Source organism: Hylobates moloch, unplaced genomic scaffold (genome assembly GCF_009828535.3).
Source record: "Hylobates moloch isolate HMO894 unplaced genomic scaffold, HMol_V3 SCAFFOLD_14, whole genome shotgun sequence".
NCBI classification, from domain to species: domain Eukaryota; kingdom Metazoa; phylum Chordata; class Mammalia; order Primates; family Hylobatidae; genus Hylobates; species Hylobates moloch.
In genome coordinates this window covers 6,386,092-6,407,157 of record NW_026652289.1, presented here as the reverse complement: position 1 = coordinate 6,407,157, position 21,066 = coordinate 6,386,092, and the positions used below count along the sequence as shown (strand labels likewise).

Genomic DNA, 21,066 nt, shown 5'->3' with positions numbered 1-21,066 from the left:
ACATGTGGTATTTGGTTTTCTGTTCCTGTGTTAGTTTGCTAAGGATAATGACCTCCAGCTCCATCCACGTCCTTGCAAAGGAGATGATTTTGTTCTTTTCTCACCTACTAACTTTTACATTCATTGCCTGAATCAATTACTTCTCTGGTGATTGTAAAGAGTGATTTCCTGCTTTCATTATTCTTTCTGTATCTATTAATTGGCTTTCTTTTGTTAAACAAGAGACTTCCCTCCCCTTTCTTCCTTTTCTTTTTTTCTTCCTTTTTTTTTCCTCACAGTTTTAGTAGGGACTCAATTTTGTTCAATACATTCTAATCTATTCCCGTCATTTTTCATTTTGACACCCAGATTGCTCCAGACTTGGTCAGTTGATGTCCCTCCAAGCTGGTGCCGGCGTCCTTCCGACATCCCCCTATTAGTTTTTGAGCACCTGGACCAGTAAGGTGTTCCAGTCTTACTTTGCACTCCCCTGTCTCCACCTGGAATCAGTCATTTCTCCAGGGAACCAACCTTAAATATCATAAGTTAGACTACTTAAATATAGTAAAGTATGGTCTAGGCTTTGAAAGAGAAGATTTAAAAAAATCCATTAGCACCAAATGGAATAAAATGGACTGGTTAAAGCATATCTCTTAACAAGGTAATGATACAGCAGGAGCTCTGCGCTGATTGATGGTACTTTAGAGAGAGAGATTTTAGAGATTGGCTTGCCTGCAAATGTTTTCTTTTGCAGTGGAAGGGAAAGAGAGCACTTAATTTCCCTTGATCAGGTTTAATTCGCTGAATTCTTCTTAGACCAGAACTAGTGCCTCAACGACAGCAGCTGGAGGCATGGCTGCTGGGAGAGGGAGGCTCAGTGGGTGCTTGCAATGAGTCTAGCTTTATTGGACTCATTTGGAAAAGGGTAATTTGTTTCTAAATTATTCATCAAGATCCAGTGCAGCTGGTGGCTGGCTGCATGTTGTGTGTTTTGTGTAAGTTTTATTAGCTGGAGACCTCATTGTAGCCTTGGTTGGCAGAGCTGGTGACCAGACGAGGCTGTAAGAACAGCCAGGTTTCCAGAGAGCCAAGTGTTAATGGGGCTGTGCCCATTCAGGCTCCTTCAGGAATCACATAAACATCCATTTTTCTACCCATTTCCCAAAAGTGCGAAGCATTTGTTTTCATTTCTGAAATGATCCCTGCAAGTCATTGAAAGAAGAATGACGTCAGCTTTGGAAGCTTATCAAATCAGGGCAAGTCACAGGGTTGTATGAAGTACTTCCTGGTTTATAGTTCAAAAGGTTTCTTTAGAGAAAAGCGTACTGGGAGGGCTAACACTCATTTCAGATCTGTTTTTTAGAAATTGATTTTCTGAACTACAGAAATGATACAAACCTCGAGCATTGCAGATATATCCAAAACTAGAGAGTAAGGCCCTCTCACCCTGTCTTGCGAGAATCACTGTCAGAGCCATCTGCCCCTCGGGGTGGTTTTCTTTGTGCACTTATTTGTGTGTAGGTTGTGAAATGGTTAAAATGAAGTAGTGTTTTTAGAACACATGAGCACCTTGTAGAATGTAGTGATTCCTGGTTATAACCTTACCGTTTTGAGAAATGGCAATTTTGGGTGCAGAGAAGAGTAGTAGAAGTGACAGTCCTAGGCCTTTGCCCTGGCACTGATGGTGCAACTTTGGGCAAGTCAGCAACCTTCAGGGCTCAGTTTTCTCACCTGTAAAGTGGGTAGGAGAAGAATAGAGAAGTCCTCTCTCCTGGCTGTGGGTCAGAGACAGCAGAGGAGCCTTCTTCATAAACATGCTGAGGCTCAGGCTCCTCCTAGGGGTTTTGTTTCATTGGTTTTTGTGGAGCCTGGGAATTGCAATTGTAAAAAATGTTCCCAAGTTACTGTAATGGGCAGCCAGGATTGGGGGCTACTGAACTGAAAAAGAGGCCTAGCCTTCCCCTCCAGCCCGATCAAGTGCTATGTCTACACAGAATTGGACATTAGACAGCCTGGGTTCCAATCCCAGCTCACCCAATCACTAGCTGTGTGTCTTCTGGGCAAATTAGTTACCTTCTCTGAGCCTGAGTTTTAGAACGGTCCTTGCTCCAGAGCACATAGGACTGGAAAGGAAGTGATTGTCATTCACAGTATTGATTCGGAGATCTCTCTTTTTTTTTTTTTTTGGAGATGGAGTCTTGCTCTGTCGCCCAGGCTGGAGTGCAGTGGCGCGATCTTGGCTCACTGCAAGCTCCGCCTCCCGGGTTCACGCCATTCTCCTGCCTCAGCCTCTCCGAGTAGCTGGGACTACAGGCACCTGCCACCACGCCCGGCTAATTTTTTGTATTTTTAGTAGAGACGGGGTTTCACCGTGGTCTCGATCTCCTGACCTCATGATCCGATTCAGAGATCTCTTGTGTCGCCTTTAGTGGGCACAGGCGTATGCTTTGCACATGATGGTGGTGACATTTGCTATTAATATGTACTTGGCACGTGTTGGTGGTGACATTTTATATTAATCCATTTGGTTTCAAGAAATTCTATACCTTTTTAAAACTCTATGCATTCCTTTGAGAGCATCTGGGAAATGCTATTTTCCTTTTCTTCACAGACGGGAAAAGGACGATCTCCAAGCGGAGGTTAAAGCACATGGTAAAGTCAGTAATGAGGTCCCAACAAGCACACAGTGGTGTGAAGCAGTGCAGGGAGGAAGCCAAGCGGTGTTGACCTTGGAGCTAATGTTCCTTAGTGACTGTGTGTGGGTTACTCGGGTATAGTATACTCACCCTCTCCAGCAAACCCGCCATTCACCTGAGCCAGGCACACCCACACCCTCCATAAGGGTACAAGGCACAGACCAGCACCCCGCTGTAGACTTTATGCAAATATATTTATGTCATACCTGGACCATATTTTCCTCAGAAGGATTATTCTACATTGGAGACAACACATGGCAGGATGGAAAGATATGAGCCAGGGGTCCTGTGGCTTCCTGTTCTGGGATCCCTGTGCCCTTTGCTTAGTCCCTCTGTCCTGAGCGTCTTGTCTGCACGATGAAAAGATTGGATTATGGATGACATCATTCCAAGAGTCTGTGTTTTCTGTCCCCTGTCAGATTTTTGATTTGTCAATAATATATGGCTATGATCTATTTTTCAGTCTACCACAAATGCACTCTTTTTAAAAAAATTAGTCCCATACTAAACAAAAATATACAAGCATGTGTGTATACCTATGTGTATATATATATAAAATATATATTATATATGATAAATTTGAAATGGTTATGAAAATAAGAAAGGTCTATCTGTGTAGCCCCAGCACTAAATCCTGCCTCTTGCTGACTCATACACTACACTTCGGGTTCCAATGGATTAAAGGGAGTCTTCAGCTTAAGTCTCACCTAGGCATAAAACTTGGAACATTTGCCTTCCAATGGAGCGTGGTCACAACAAATAGGAAGTGAAATAATAAGTGATGTGGTTCCTAATACCAGTTCCATTTTGGTCAGAGTTTGGGGCTTTTAACTGAATGCAGGCATCACTTTCTGAACTTTGTGTTTAAATTAAGGGACAACAGAGTGTTTAAAGTCCCTCTGGCCCTCATTCTCTCCCTTGACTTAGTCACCATTCCCAGCAAAGTGTCCCTTGCCTTCTGTTAAACATGCATTCCCTGAAAATAAGGCAGGCTCTCTGTGTCCTAGATTAAGGCAGGCTCTCTCTGTGTTAGATTAGAGAAAATGTTATATCCAGATTCAGGAAGTTTGGCACACTCATATGTCTGTCTAGTAGGGGAAGGAAAGTCTACTGATAGGGAGTGTGTGAGTAAGTTAACAAGCATCCTGTCTCATGCCAGTGAGAATTTCAAGCCTGTCTCTTAAATCTTGAGCCAGACCTCATTGGTTAACCCCAGCCAGCTCCCTTATTAAGAAAACTTGTTATATTTGCAAACTTCAGTTAGTAAGAGTCCGTTAAACTGGAAATAGGATGACCACTGCCATCTTGAGCCTGTGCACTGTAGCTTACAGCATTCTCAGAACTTTCACACACACCCCTGAACAGCCTGGTGGGACAGGGGTTGTTATTGGTAAGTGAACCAGAAGCCAAAGTTAATGCAGCAGGAAATGCTGGTCATGAGATTTCACTGGTTCCATCCACAGGAAACCTAAAGTTCTTGCTCAGTCGCAAAGCTGCCACACAATGGTCCAACCTTCAACTCAAGACTGTGAAGATCATTGATCCAACTCTGGACTTCATCATTTTATTATCACATCTGTGGGAGGGGGAGTGTGAGAGCATCCTGTCATGTCGTGGGTAGCTTGGGCAGTGTTTACATTTTGGCTGTGTACAAGGGATTCCCAAAATGTGGTTCACCAACTGTCTGCATCAGAATCGCTTGGGGTATCATCCGGGATATCCTGACTCTGTGTCCCTGGAGGCGGGCTTTGAATCTGCATGTGCAGTGACATTCCAGGTGATGCTTGGGATTCTGCTGTCTGTGGAGCAAGGGGATAAATGTGCTCTCTGCATGTGAAGGGTCTGCCTTGTGTTAGTGCTTCAACTCTGGGGCTGGGAAGGTGTGGAATGGGAAGGGTGTAGTCTGTTCCTTCCATCTTCACCATTTTTGGGAGAACCCTTTACAAGTCTCTGTCTATTCCAGCTCATCTCGGATGGTGGGAGATGTGGAGACAGACAGCATTAGGAAAGTAGTTTGACTTCCTTATAATCCTAGAGTTCTGCTCTGGGCATCTTACTATGGGGAGAAAGGTGATCCCTAGACCTGGTTCAGCTGCAGCTGACTGCCTGGTGCATAGACTTCTCTTCTCCACGTAGAGTCATTTAACTTTGACACAGGAATAGCAAACTACTATTGCAAGGTCAATTTTCCAGGAAAATTCTAAGGAAGAACATCTAAGAGCTGTTTTTGAACTCCAGTCTCTGGTTCCAAAGTGGTGGATGGCCACTGATTTCAAAGCAAACCCCATGTTCCTTCATAAGAAGTCTACTGTTTCAGTATTTTCTAAAGACTAGTATCTAACAAAATAGCATGCATTTACATTAAGATACCACCCAAGCACGCAGGGTTGAGTGACAGCCTTTTGTTGAATAACAACTCACAATTAAATGGATCAACTTAAATGCGTGTGGTTTGACTTCAGCGTGGTGCGCTAGGGAGAAGTGAAGGGCTAGATGAAAGGTCTCTTGGGAACATCAGTGTAATTCCCATACTGTCCCTTTCTGTGATGATAAAAATGTTCTACATCTGTGGTGACTGAGCACTTGAAATGTGGCTAGTGCAACTGAGGCACTGAATATTTAATGACTCATACTTTTAATTAACTTAAATTTGAATTTGGATGATCATGTGAAGCCACGACAGCTCTGCCTAAGACATGGTGGAAAAGAATCAAAATGGCTTTTTCCTCTCTCCTTCTCTCCCTACATCCGTCTTGCTTCCTGATTGCTGTGCCTCACCTTACCCTTTTTTCCTCCCACTTCCATGCCCTTGAAAGAGGGCAACATACACGCTAAGGAAGGTGTCTCCTGAAAAGCTATGGAAAAAGCAATTACTGTGTGAGGAATTAATTTGAGGGTCGGGGAGTTGGATGCGGCTGGGGTGAAAGCCATGCACCGAAGTTCCTTTAGAAGTGACTCTCCCTCAGAATATCCTGGTTTCCTCTGGGCGCTGGCCTGTCAACGAGTGGGGACATGGAAGGGAGAACAAAATGTCTTTATTCTAGTCTTGTCCAGCGGTAGTGCTCAAAAAGTATTTCCTGATTAAATAAAGGATGTCAAACGTGACCATCACTATGCCAACCTCAGGGGACTGTCAGCCCGGCCCTGCCTTATCTACTTCTCAGGGATATTAGAGACATTAAACAAGCAACACCTGGATTGGGTTACTAAGAAGTTGTTTACTGGCAGAAATAATTATTGTGATGGAAGGTACTGTAGAGTATTGAATAATTAAACACATCGAAAGAAACTTGGCCTATGACGCCTAGCCATAGCAGGCTGAATAGTTATAATATTACTAGAACACATAATGCAACTTATAATGGGGCAGAATCTGTGATTCTAGGCAGTGCAAGTATCACTAAAATATATTTTTTCTTCTTTAGACACTGGAGGCGGTATTAATATTCCAGGTATATTATCAAGTTTACCGAGTTTTGGTTTTTCATTGCCTACTTGGGGCAAAGTTGGACTTGGATTAGCAGGCACCATGCTTCTGACGCTGACGTGTGCTCTTACAATACGCTGCTGCTGCTGCTGCCGCCGTTGTTGTGGCTGCAACTGCTGCTTCCGTTGTTGTTTCTGCTGCAGAAGAAAAAGAGGTAATTTTTTTGTTCATTTACATTTGTACATACTTTTGAACTTTTGGTACAAGCAGTTGAACTTAGTGAACTCATCAGCTCTTTCAAAAGATAGATTAACTACCATATCACTTTACCTCTATTAGAATGCTATTATAAAAAAGACAAGCGATAACAGGTGTTGGTGAAGCTGTGGTTGCACACTGTTGGTGGGAATGTAAATTGTTGCAGCCTTTATGGAAACAGTATGGAGGTTCCCCCAAAAATTAAAATAGAGCTATCCTATAATCCAGCAATCCCACTCCTGGGTCTCTATCCAAAAGAAATGACATCTTCATATTGAAGAGATATCTGCATTTCCATGTTCATTACATCACTCTTCACAATAGCAAAGATATGGAATCAACCTATGTACATCAATAGATGAATAGATAAAGAAAACGTGGTATATAGACACAATGGAACACTAGACAGCCTTCAAAAAGAAGAAAATCCTGTCCTTTGCTACACCCTGGAGAGACCTAAAGGACATTATGCTAAGTGGAATAAGCCAGACACAGAAAGGCAAATATTGTATGATCTCCATTATAGGTGGAATATAAAAAGCCAAGCTCATAGAAACAGGAGGTAGAATGGTGGGTGTTACCAGGGAGTGGGAATGGGGGTTGGGGAGATGTTGGTCGAAGGGTACAAAGTTTCAATTAGACAGGAAAAATAAATTCTGTAGATCTACTGTACAGCGTGATGACTGTAATTAATTATAATGTAATGTGTACTTGAAAATTGCTAAGAGAATAGGTCTTAGATATTTTCACCACAAAATAGCGATGAATACGTGAGATGATGGTTATATGAATTAGCTTGATTTAATCATTTCACAATGTGTACATAGCTCAAAATTTCACAGCGTACACTGTAAATACACATAATTTTTATTTATCTGTGTGTTTTAATAAAGCTCAGACAATAACAATAAAATAAAAACCACAATGAAAGACACATTGGCTTTAAGAGTCCTTGAAAGAAACGGTGGCAAATTCTTGGAGAAGAAAAGGACTTTCTTTTCTTTTTTTTTTTTATTGTACTTTAAGTTCTAGGGTACATGTGCACAATGTGCAGGTTTGTTACATATGTATCCATGTGCCATGTTGGTGTGCTGCACCCATTAACTCGTCATTTAGCATTAGGTATATCTCCTAATGCCATCCCTCCCCCCTCTCCCCACCCCACAGCAGGCCCCGGAGTGTGATGTTCCCCTTCCTGTGTCCATGTGTTCTCATTGTTCAATCCCCACCTATGAGTGAGAACATGCGGTGTTTGGTTTTTTGTCCTTGCTATAGTTTACTGAGAATGATGATTTCCAGCTTCATCCATGTCCCTACAAAGGACATGAACTCATCATTTTTTTATGGCTGCATAGTATTCCATGGTGTATATGTGCCACATTTTCTTAATCCAGTCTATCATTGTTGGACATTTGGGTTGGTTCCAAGTCTCTGCTATTGTGAATAGTGGCACAATAAACATACGTGTGTATGTGTCTTTATAGCAGCATGATTTATAGTCCAGAAAAGGAGTTTCTTCAGGAAGGAAGCTGTTTCTTTGGGGCCTGATGCAACCCCTTAGGAAGACCAAGATCTTCATGCTCTTGAAAAGATGATTGAAGCCGTGCCCTTCTCACCAAAGACAATGATTATTGGATTTTTGTGCTTATTTGTAAGGATGTATAACTATTATAATGTCATTTAAATGCTATGGTTTCTTAGAATAATATCTACATATCTGAGCACGTTAAATGGTTGTTTCCTATTCTGAAGAATTTTAAATCTCCCTTTGTAGGTGAATGTTGATAGAGTGGTAGAAAGAAAAAATAAGATCTTCTGTTAAAAAATAGTACCAATACAATTAATACAAATAATTACGTGTTTCTTTAGAATGAAGTTCTCTGAGATACTCCCACATCATATGAAAGCAGTAGCCTTGCTTGGGGTTGGGATCAAGGGTGGGGTGGGCACATAAACACTGGGTGGGCTCGTCATAGCATTAGGCAGTTTGTGGCTTCAGAAGCCTACGGACGCTTTATCATGAGAACGCTCCAGGACTTGCCGTGTGCTGAATGTGTGTTTGTCCTTACCTTTCTTCCTTTTGTTGAAAACTTCAGGTACTCCTGTTTGAACATTTTCTACAGTTAAATTATTTTTCTAAAGATCAGAGTTTTGGTGTTAGCTTGCACATCGGTTGAACTACATTTTGAGTTTTCTTAACACTAACTGCCACTCAGTGAACAATTAGTGTGTGTGTGCCAGGCACTGTGCTAACTAACTCTTTTACATGAAGTATCTCACTAAAATGCGTAGTCTAGCCTTAACTAAACTAAAGGTCTAGTCTTAGCTCCTCGATGAATTTGGTTTGTGATTGGGGGATTCACTCTGTAGTATAACTTAGAAAAATTTCAGACACATCAATATTTTCTTATATTCCCTTCCTTCTTACATGAAGGGCAGTACACTATAGATATTCTTTTGCATTTTACTTTTTTTCCCCTTACAATATATCCTGGAAATCGATCCATGTCAGTTCATCGAGATTTCCTTCCTTTCTTATTACAGCTGCATGGTTATCCATTGTGTAGATGTACCATGGTTTATTCAACCACTCTCCAGTATATAAGCATTTAGGTCATTTCCGGTGTTTTGCAATTACAAGCAATGTTGCAGTGAATAATGTTGTGTATGTTCATATTTATGGAGGTGTAGCTTTTGGGTAAATGCTCAGAAGTATGATTGCTAGGTCAAAAGCTACGTGTGTATGTCGTTTTGTCACGGATTGCCAAATTTCCCTCCAGCAAGGTCGTACAATTTGCATGCTTACCAGCAGCACATGAGAGTTCCCGTTTCCCCACAGCCTGGCCAGCAGGGTGTCATCATACTGTTTAGTTTATGCCAACCTGGAAAGTAAGTAAATAAGAAATGGTATCTCAGCATAGTTTTGATTCTATCTTATTATAAGTGAGGTTGAACTACTGTTCTATCTTTTTCTATGATTGAGAACAATTTTTATATGTTTTTATAACTTGTCACTCTATGTCTTTTGCTCATTCTTTTCTCTCTCAGATTTTTGGGCTTTTTACTCCTTCTAATTTTAAGAATTCTTTTGATGTCAGGACTGATGGCCCCCCTTTATCTGCATTTTGAGTCATAGGAAGTCTTTCCTTATATGTAAGTTTTTTTTTTCTGGTGCTTATATCTTATATGGTTTCATTTATTTGTCTTTCTAGGTTTTATTCATTCTTCTATGTGATATGTTGTATGCATCTAATTTTGTCTTCTTCCAAATAACTAAGCAGTTGTCCCAGCAGCATTGACTGAAATCTCTGTCTTTGGCCTGGTGGTTTGAGATGCCACCTTTATCATACACTAATTTCCATATGCACTTAGGTCTCTTTCTGGGCTCTCTATTCTGTTCCATTGGTCTGTTTGCCTATTCATGCACTTACACTGTACTGTTTTAATTATAGAAGTTTTATAGTATGTTTTAATGTCTCCTTGGGCGAGTCTGCCTTGTAGCTTTCCGTTTTAGTGTTCTCCTGGCTAGTTTTGCATGTTTATTGTTAAAACTTGTTTATTTTAAAAAATTGTGGCAAAATCTACATAAAATTTTCCATTTTAACCATTTTTGAGTTTACAGTTCAGTAGCATTAAATACATTTACACTTTTGTGCAACCATCACTACCATCCATCTACAGATCTAGGTTCATCTTGCAAAATAAACTCTGTACCTATCAAACAATAACTCCCTATTCCCGCTTCCCCCCAGTCCCTGGCAACCACGATTCTACTTTCTATCTCTATCAATTTGACTACTCTAAGTATCTTATATAAGTGGAATCATGCAGTATTTGTCTTTTTAAAAATGGCATACAGAGTGATATTTTGATATGTGTGTACAATGTATAATGATCAAATCAGGGTAATTATCATATCCATCATCTCAAACATTTATCATTTCTTTGTGTGGTGAACATTCAAAAATCTTCTCTTCCAGACTTTTGAAAACACAGCACCTTATAGTTAACCATATTCACTTTACAGTGCTGCAGAACACTGAACCTCTTCCTCTTACCTAGCTGTAACTTTGTGTTCATTAACCAGGCTGTCCCTAGCTTCCCCCCACTACCTCCCCTTCCCAGCCTCTGATCCCCACAATTATAATCGCTGCTTCAGTGTGCTCAATTTTTTTTTTAGCTCCTAGCGTATGAATGAGAACATGTGGTATTTATCTTTCTGTGCCTGACTTATTTCACTTAACACAGTGCCCTCCAGGCTCATCCATGTGCTGTGGATTTCATTCTGTTTTACGGTGGAATAGTATTCCATGGTGTACATGTGCCACATTTTCTTTATCCACTCATCTATTAATAGATATTTAGATTCATTTCATATCTTAGCTATTGTGAATAGTGCTGCAATAAATGTGGGGGTGCAGATATCTCTTTGATGTACTGATTTCAATTCTTTGGGATACCCAGATTGCCTGATTGTATGGTAGCTCTATTTTTAGTTTTTTTTTTTTGAAAAACCTTCATACTGTTTTCCATAATGACTGTACTAATTTACATTCCCACCAATAGAGTATGAGAGTTTCCATTTCTGTTCATTCTCACCAGCATTTTTATTTTTTGTCTTTTTGATAATAGCCATTCTAACTAGGGTGAGATCATATCTCATTGTGGTTTTGATTTGCATTTCCCTGATAATTAGTGATGTTGAATGTTTTTTCATATATTTGTTGACCATTTACATGTCTAAGAAGATATCTAAATTGAGAAATGTGTGTTAAGACCATTAACTCATTTTAAAATTGTATTTTTTTTGTTGTTGAGATGTTTGAGTTCCTTATATAGTCTGGATATTAATACCCTGTTGGACGAATAGTTTGCCAATATTTCCTCCCATTCTGTAGGTTATATTTTTGCTGTTGATTGTTTCTTTTGCTGTGCAGAAGCTTTTCAGTTCAATATAGTCCCATTTGTCTATTTTTCTTTTTGTTGCCTGTGATTTTGAAGACTTAGCCATAAAATCTTTGTCTAGGCCAATGTCCTGAAGGATTTATCCTATGTTTTCTTCTAGTAGTTTTATAGTTTGGTGTCTTATGTTTCCTTGAGTTTATTTTGTATCCACTTTGAGTTAATTTTGTATATGGTAAGAGATAGGGGCCTAATTTCATTCTTTTGTATATGGATATCCAGTTTTCTCAGCACCATATATTGAAGAGGCAGCCTTTTCCCAGTGTATATTCTTGGCACCTTTGCCAAAAATCAGTTAACTGTAAATACGTGGATTTATTTCTGGGTTCTCAGTTCTGTTCCATCTGTGATATACCTTTATTCTCTGGGAAGCAGAAATTGAAAGGCAGTAAACTCCTGTTGGACCTAAATTAGATGGGAAATTGTTTTTACCTGGGAATTATTCCATATGCCCCAGATGGGTTACTCGAATGGAAGACCCTGGATTTTAAAGGAAAACCACTAAATGACTTAGATTTTAATAGAGATGTGACTACAGATTGTTCAGTACCTTCAGCACGTTATTTCTAACATGAGCTATGTGGAGTCGTTGGAGAAATTCTGGTTATTTGTACATCCTGGTTCCCTTCAGCTTTTGTCTGTTCTATACTCATAAGAAGATTAACCGATGGTTGTTGGCCCACACAGGATATGCAGGTGGTGATTTTTAGTTTCTTCATCTACAGAATGGGAATAAATATTATCCTACAGATGGGTAGCAATAATTAAATAAGTATATTAAAAGTTTCTGTGATCCATCCTAGATTTAATCTTTTCTTTAACTTTGAGATGAAAAGCCCTTGTAAGAGTGAACTGTCCCCCCACCCCCGCCCACCCCATTCAGAGTAAGTCCAGATAAGGCTACGAACAGGGCTGCCACAGTCTACTTACAATGCCCACCTTGCCCCACCAGGTGTGATTCATAGTGGAAATTATGCTATACCTTCACATAAGTGTGAAAGATGAGTAAAGGTCTGGATTTCTCTATGATGATTATTTCAATGCTTAAAAAATATTAAACATCAAAAATTTTCAGGAAGTATTTTCTGGTTCTCTGCTGCTATCCAGAGATTTCTCAGTAAGCCAACTGATTAACTGACCACATAGGAATGGCTGAGGTTCTGCTCAGCCTGGCCTGGGGGCTTTGGGATGGCAGCATTCTAGAGGGACCTCAGGCTCTTTTCTTTTCTTTTTTTTTTTCCTTTAAGTTACAAGATTATTTATTTAGCTATCAGAAATATAACATTGTTCCCTTTTCTTTTTTTTATGATACTTTAAGTTTTAGGGTACATGTGAACAACGTGCAGGTTTGTTACATATATATACATGTGCCATGTTGGTGTGCTGTACCCATTAACTCGTCATTTAACATTAGGTATATCTCCTAATGCTATCCCTCCCCCCTCCCCCTACCCCACAAAACCCTAGAAGAAAACCTAGGCAATACCATTCAGGACATAGGCATGGGCAAGGACTTCATGTCTAAAACACTGAAAGCAATGGCAACAAAAGCCAAAACTGACAAATGGGATCTAATTAAGCTCCTTTCTTTTTTTAAAAAATTTTATTATTATTATACTTTAAGTTTTAGGGTGCATGTGCACAATGTGCAGGTTTGTTAACTGTGCTTACACTGGGGACGTTGGAGGCATTCCCCTGTTCCTGGAGGGCGTTCATCTCTTACCTAATAGTCTCTTTTCTGCAATACAGATAGAATTGTTTTAGTTCGGGATGTAAATTGGCAGATGTTATTAGAACTGAAAATACATGAGAACGTTATCTAAAAACTAAGGAAAATGAGTATTTAAAAAATCTTAATCAAGCTTGATATATAGAAGGCCTGGACAGTAAAGCTTGGTTGTAAAGATCACAGGCTTTTGGGACAAAAGGTTAGGGACTTGATCTGTGGCTTTTTACTCCCCACCTTCAAATCCTAGATTCCTTCTAATCAGTCTATGGATCCACTGACTAAAAACATTAGCAATTTAATGACTGGTTTTTTTTTTTTGGTGGGGGTGGGGGCACAACTGTATCAGTTGATACCGTTGGTACATATTGATTGCAAATGTATCTTTGAATTAAAGAAATATGGTAATATTAATATAATAGTGTCTAGTCTGTTAAAAATATAATAACAGTAACACCTACTTTTGAGTTATTGTAACAGTTAAATGAGCTTTTGTACACAGCCCGCTTGGTGCTGGCACATGGTAAAAGTTGAATGAAGAGCAGCAGTGATTGATAACACAGAACATCTTTTCTTGGTATATGGCGTCTGTATGGTCACACTAATCAAATTCAATATCCACAAAGTAATAAGTAAATACCCCTGGGTGACTGAAATATAGTAAGTACTATACAGCCTATATTTCAGGTACCTAGGAGTTATTTATTTTTCTAATAGTTAACAGTGAATTCTACTTTCCTAGGCTTGGAAGTCATTTGATAATTTGGTATGGGAAAACTTAATAATACTCCTTGGGTCACAAATACTAATGTTGTGTCTGTTAAAATAAGGGTGTCTATAAAAATTAATGAGACTCGATTTTTAGAATAAGTATCTTGATTTTTCTAATGTAATTTTGTTCTTTTTTGCAGGATTTCATATTCAATTTCAAAGGTAAGTTTGAAACCACATCTATTTTCTGAAAACAAAACAAAAAAATTGAACGACAACAGTAATAACAACAATACATACACACAGCTGTGGGATTTTGGGATTTATGTTATCCAAAATTAAGTACTGAAAGTAGACAATGCTGAAAAACACGTATGCCAATCACAAACTCATAGGGCAACATTAACTGTGGAGTGAAATAGATGGGTTGCCACTGCTTACCTTTGACTTGCTCTGGTTCACTTAGGGAAATGGAGATTTTTTTAGTGTCTGGCATTTGCAGCTCTTTCCACAAGAGGACACTGTGCACCATGACTATCATCCCGCCAGCTTTGGGCGGAGGCCAGGGTCACCAGCAGAGGTCCTGCTGGAATTTCTGGGGTAGTGGAGAGAAGTGAGCCAAGCCGGATGCCTGCAAGTCACGTGAAACCGTCCAGGCAGACAAATTAGGCAGTGTTCGGTGCTCATTCAGCCACGGGGAGTGGACAGGACGGAAAAATTCCTTTCATTCCCAGGCTGCCCAGAAGTAGCTGCAAGCACTTTTAAGGTAACTGTGTCAAGGACTTACAATAAGTAGCCAGTAACCCTTTTAAATGTCTGCAATATTTACATAGCCATATGTGCACCAAGGGGAGGGTTTTTTAGACAGCCGTTGTTTGTTGTGGGTAATATAACAACACATGTAGTTATCAGTATTTTATTAGAATATTTACATTTTTAAGTGCTGAGATTCTCAAATACCTTTTGGCTACATTCTGTGAATGAACGTGCACAATCATCACGTGGCAAAGCCTATCCCTTCTCCCTCTGACCCCTGGCAATTGCGAAGTTTGGAGAGAGGACACCACCAAGCAGCAGTCTGAAAATATTTCTCCTTTGAGGCCTGACTTAGGGCAAGGGAAGAGGAAGAAAAATAGACCCTGATAATTATTCTGGCATTTCTCTTGATTGCTACTACCAGCGGGATGGAAGCCTGGACTGTCGGTTCACCGTTGTTGACTGTGCCAACATCTTCCATTTCTGTTCTCTGGGGTCTTAGGTGATTTGAAAGCACAATAAAGTGATCAATAGCTACTCAGGATAATGGGTAGAGGATAACAACAACTATAGAATATGACACTGGGAGCATGAGAAAAGCTAGTATATCTTGAATGCCTGATGTACATGCCAGGTACTCACTGTTGCACGCTTTGTAGAGTTTTTTGTCTGAATGTGAACTGGATGGGCCTGCCTCAGGGCTTGGGCACCTTTGTCTCTGTGCACCCCTTGAACTTAGGTGAGACTGCATTAAGCTCCAGAGGGACAATGGGGGTTGCCCACTGGATAATCCAACCCCACTGGCTTTCCCCTTTCACGATGTCCATGGTGCTCACTCCAGCTGCTTGAGGACTTCTTTTGCATTAAAATAATTAAAATTATATATATATAGTTATATGTTTATTATGGAAAAAAATCAATGCATGTTTACTTTTAGAAAAAATAAATATAAAGATAGGCACAAGAAATAGTTTAAAAAAACACCCACACTTCTATAGTTCCGAAGTAATTATTGTTAACTAACTATGTATGTACCTACATACTCAAATATTCATGTATATACCCATATGCACACAAAGCATTTTGTGAAATTTGGATTATAGAAACCATTATTTCATAGCTTGCTCTTTTCACTTGGCACATTCTGAAGATTATTTCTGTTAACAAATACTTGCTCACAGCATTTTTGTATTATTTGTTTGATAGTTTTAGATAGATACTTATAAGTACAGAAAAGTGCACAAGTTACAGGTGTGTAGCTTGATCAGGTTTCACAAAAAGCACAAATGCCTGGGCTTGATGGCTGAAATTCACAGCTAGAACATCCTCAGCATCCCCAAAGCCCCCTAGACCCCGGTCAAATTGCTGCCTACCCCTCCTCCCCGAAGGTGACATTCTTCTGACATCTTTCCCACATCCCCAGAGATTAGGTGCATATATCAATGGTGTCATTTTGTGTATACTCATTTATGTCTGCCTTCTTGAGCATCTCACTGTGAGACTGATCCATACCGTGGCACGTGAGTGTCAGTGGTTCATTATTATGTAATATTACATTCTGGGCACATATGCAATTTATTTTTACCTTTTTTTTTTTTTAAATGGGTGTTTGAATAGTTTTCAGGTTGGGGCCATTACAAACACTCCTGCTCTGGCCAGGCATGGTGGCTCACTCTCATAGTCCCAGCGCTTTGGGAGGCCAAGGCAGTGGATCCCTTGAGCCCAGGAGTTTGAGACCAGCGTGGACAACTTGGAAAAACCCCATCTCCACAAAAAGTACAAAATTAGTTGGGCGTGTTGGTGCTTTCCTGTAGTCCCAGATACTCAGGAGGCTGACTTGGGAGGATCCTTTGAGCCCAGGAGGCAGAAGTTACAGTGAGCCGAGATCACACCACTACACTCCAACCTGGGTGACAGAGTGAGACTTTGTCACCCAGAAACAACAACAACAAAAAACAACTACTCTGAGTATTATTGTAGGGGTCTTTTGGTGAACATAAGTACTCATTTCTGTTTGGTTCTATGGGGAAATACAGCTGACCCTCTTTATCTGCAGGTTCCACATCCTCTGATTCAACCAACAATAGATCAAAAATATTTGAAAAAATATACAACAGTAAAAAATAATACAAAATAAAGAAGCAGTACAGTATAACAACTATTTGCGTAGCATTTACGTGGTATTAGGTATTATAAATAATCTGGGGATAATTTAAAGTATATGGGAGGATGTGTGTAGGTTATATGCATACGCAAATCCTACACCATTTTATATCAGAGACTTGAGCATTTGCAAATTTTGGTATCTGCAGGGGTCCTGGAATCAATCTCTAACAAATACCAAGGGGAGACTGTATCTAGTCCTAAAAGCTGGGCCAGAAGGTAGCATATCTTCAGCTTTAGACAGTGCCACATTTTTCCAAAGAAGGTGTACAGGCTTACACTCCCACTGGCAGTGTGTGAGAGCTCTCACATGTAATAATTTTGACAGACACCATGGAATTCCATTTTAGAGAACCATCATCATTTATTTTACTTGTCCCCTCTGATTGGGCACTTGGTTGTTTGCAGTTTGCTTTTATAAATAGCTCACGAATCAACATTCTTTCAAGTACATATTTGTACATGTCCTTGATTGTCACCCTAGCATACATCCTTAGAGGTCAAGTGTGACTATTTAAAATTCTTTGGCTATCCATTGCCAGACTTCCTTCTAGCCTCCAAACCCTAGGAGGCTGCACCAACTTTTGCTTTATTTCAGGAGTTGGCACAATTTTTCCATAAAGGGCTACGTAGTAAGTATTTTTAGTTTTGCCAGCCATATGGTCTTTGTCATGAGGACTCAACTCTGCTGTTATAACATGAGTATGGCTACATGTTGAGGTAGCCGTAGACAATATGTGAGCTGATAGGTGTAACTGTGTTCCAATGAAACTTTATTTACAAAAACAAGGAGTGGGTCAGATTTGGCCTGTGGGTCATAGTTTGCTGACTCTTGCTTTATTTGGTGAATGGTTTCTGAGAGTTGAGTAATAACTGGGGAGTGGAGTCCATGGACCATGATAAACTTTCATCTCTCCCCATAATGGGAATGTGTGAATAGGCAGGCGTCCATACCTGCAACGCAGCGACAAAGCTATAGACTTCTTGTGTTAAGTTCAATGTGTAAGCATACTCTTGAGAGTAACCACGTGAACTACGTAGGTATCCATTGCCCATTAACATTTGGCAATGTTAATGTCAACAATTAACATGAACATAAAATGATCTAATTGTAGGAAATCTGAAAAAAAGAAGACAAACAAAGAAACTGAGACAGAAAGTGGAAATGAAAACTCTGGCTACAATTCAGACGAACAAAAGACCACAGGTGAGTAGACGAGAGGAGTGGTAGAAAGACCTGGGAAAGAGAGAGCTGGAAGAAGGGCTGGCTTGCTAGATACCAGCTGCACAGGGAGGCTAAATTGGCAATGGTTGTTATTTTTTGGAAAAATTTTAGAAGACGAAATTCTAGAACTCGGAATACTCCAGGAGTAGGTTAACAGTAAAAGTCCACCTATTTGTCTAATGCTTAAAATAAAGTGAGGAAGAACCCTGAGAGCTTTAAAAAAATTTGGTTTTTTCCATCACACACTGGGGCCTGTCATGGGGTGCGGGGAGAGGGGAAGGATAGCATTAGGAGATATACCTAGTGTAAATGACAAGTTAACGGGTGCAGCAACATGGCACATGTATACATATGTAACAAACCTTCACATTGTGCACATGTACCCTAGAACTTAAAGTATAATAAAAAAATTGTTTTTTCCCCATGCTTTCTTTTTTGTTTAAAGCCCTCTACATTAAAACATGTGGGGAGTTATTTTAATACATCGGGGGTAACTTCCTCCCAATTTCAAGTAGAGTCAAGTAAGGGATCTGTTCCCCTTGAATGTAACAGGGAGTTGGGAATGCTGGAAAACTAGACCCACTTTTGGAGAGTCTTGCTGTAATATCTCATTTTCTTGCTATGAGACAATACAGAGTGATAATGGGGTGAGGGCATCTCTAAGACAACGTCACCAGGAAGCAGCAGCAGTTGAGTATTGAAGGCCGATGAGAGGGGAAGGCTGAACATACTCCTCCTTGGCAGGATGAACGGGACACCTGCCCTCACAGGCTGCCGGGAACACCAAATTCCACGGGAAGGTTTTCAGCCAATCAATCCTTGCTGAGGGAGGGGCCTAAACACCTTCGTTTTCCACAAAAATTGGAGCTCTATTTTCAGCAGCCCCATTTTTTTGATTTTACCATGGCTGCCTCCCATGTGTATTCCAGATTGCATCTTTCAGATTTAAAAAAATTCCAGAGAGCATGGACTGTTTCCTTTGATAATCTGACCACAGCTTCTTGCAGGTTCCTGTGAGTGAATATTTATTCGTTAGTATTTTGAGCAATTGACTATCTGGACAAAAATCATGGCCCAAATCAAACATCTCTGTCTCTTTTATCTCCATTTGTCTGGCATTTATTTTCCTTGATCAGCTGTGGAAGCTTTAGATCATTTTTTGTCTGGGTGAAACTAATGTGTCGAGAAAGAAATTGATTTTGAGTTAGTTTTCCACATCTTTATTTCTTTAAAGAAATAACGTTCTAAAGGGATGGGATCTCAAAGGAATTTAAAAAAAGTGTTCATGGTTAAGGATTACGCCAGGGGTACTACATAAAAGCAAATGTGTTTCTTTATAAATCAGAATTGTTAGAGCACACAACTTGGTTTTTGCCACTTAATGACTCTAAAATTGTTCTTCTGTTGCAGAAACTGCTTCTCTCCCTCCCAAATCCTGTGAATCCAGTGATCCTGAACAAAGAAACAGTAGCTGTGGCCCTCCTCAACAGGTGGTTTAGACCATTTTCCCCCTTTTTGGACTTTTTTGGCTATTCAAAAATTCTTACCTTGTGGTGGGTGATTATAAAATGGTGCACGTTGTGTATTCATGAAGGTGGCATGTTGCCGTTCCTCCCCTCCATATCAACTGGTCAGCATGGAGAGATGGGGCTGAGACATGGACTGTTTCTTGCCCTCAGTAGCAGTTGCTCCAAGATCAAGGCTGGTTCTGGGTAACAGCTCTGGGTTCATATTTTGGGAGGATGTGACTTGATTTGGGACGTATCCGCCTGAGTTGGCCTAAGAGTGAGCAGCATATATAATGTGCCATTTGTTCTCTTTGAGCCATATTCTCCCAGGACTCAAGTCCGTTCTGCTCTCCTGGTTACCCGCTCCCACGTGGTGCTCTAGATCATTTTGTGTCTGGGTGAAACTAATGTGTCGAGAAAGAAATTGATTTTGAGTTAGTTTTCCGTATTTTTATTTCTTTAAAGTAGTAACGTTCTAAAGGGGTGGGATCTCAAGGGAATTTAAAAAAAGTGTTCATGGTTAAGGATTATGCCAAGGGTACTACAAAGAAGCAAATGTGTTTCTTTATAAATCAGAATTGTTAGAGCACACAGCTTGGTTTTTGCCACTTGGACCCTTTTGTACTTGGACCCTTGGGGCCTTTGGACTCGTGGAAGGATCCACTGGGTTTGAGGATCAGGACAGGGAAAATGTAGTTTGCTCTGCATGCAAGTTCTATGCTGATAAGCTTGAGGGCTGAAAAAATCCTGTTGGGGTTAGAATTTTAGAGAAGAGAGGAGGAGTCCTTGATGATTAAGGATTATGGCCGGAATGGCTAAGAGGCTGGAGTTGCCATTAACCTAGATAAGGAATGTTATGGGTGGAGCAATTTAGGGGGAAAGATTAGACATCTAATTTGGAGCTTGTAGATTCTGAGGTCTCTGTTAGATGTCCACATGGAGATGCTGAATGTGTAGTTGAATTCACCAGTCTACAGTTCCAGGGAGAGGTACTAGCTGTAGATACTGGTTGGTTGGTTGGCAATGTTTCGATGGGAGCTGTCTTTTCACAGGATGGTTCACTTAAGTAAACAGTCAACTGGCAGCACTGAGAACATAGTATGTTAATTTGCTGATATAGAGTTAGCATTGGTTATCATACATGAATGAATGAGAGTTCATTTTATATCCCGAATCACAAATTAGGTAGAATATATATAACCAACACCCTTTTCTGACCTGTACAAATGCAAATTCAGACAAGAAGTATTTCAATGCAATTCTGTGATTGTGTCCCCAGTAAGTATAGATGTTATCTTCTTTTAGCTTTTGGAAAAGGTAAACTTGCAGACTGGGTTTTGGATAGCACACTGGGCCAGATGGGTTGGGTTTGTTCTGCTAGGAGCTGCTTTACGTGAGGGGACGGTGCCCAGTAGGTGCCTGTGTGGCCCCTGATCATTCTCTCTCGGCACAGAATTTACCTGAGTTTCCAGGGAGCTCTGGGCAGTAATATTCCTCCCTGCAATTGGGATTCAGCTCAATAACCTACATCTTGCCAGTGATGTGTGTTTTTCCGGCCTGTAGGGAGGAAGGGAGTGCTGATTGATGCTCAGTCATGTATTGGGAAAACCTAAGTGATACTATTAATGTTAGTGTCAACACAGGTAGCCAGACAA

General features: G+C 40.2%; 1 protein-coding gene across 1 annotated transcript in view; it reads left to right on the top strand.

Annotated features, from left to right (window-relative positions):
* IGSF5 (immunoglobulin superfamily member 5) overlaps positions 1 to 21,066 on the top strand; it is a 56,263-nt gene that overhangs the window by 28,908 nt on the left and 6,289 nt on the right. The window contains exons 5-8 of the mRNA XM_032175229.1: positions 6,101 to 6,316; positions 13,960 to 13,981; positions 17,794 to 17,885; positions 19,314 to 19,389. Coding sequence (XP_032031120.1) covers positions 6,101 to 6,316; positions 13,960 to 13,981; positions 17,794 to 17,885; positions 19,314 to 19,389 — 406 coding nt within the window. The remainder of the gene's footprint in view (positions 1 to 6,100; positions 6,317 to 13,959; positions 13,982 to 17,793; positions 17,886 to 19,313; positions 19,390 to 21,066) is intronic.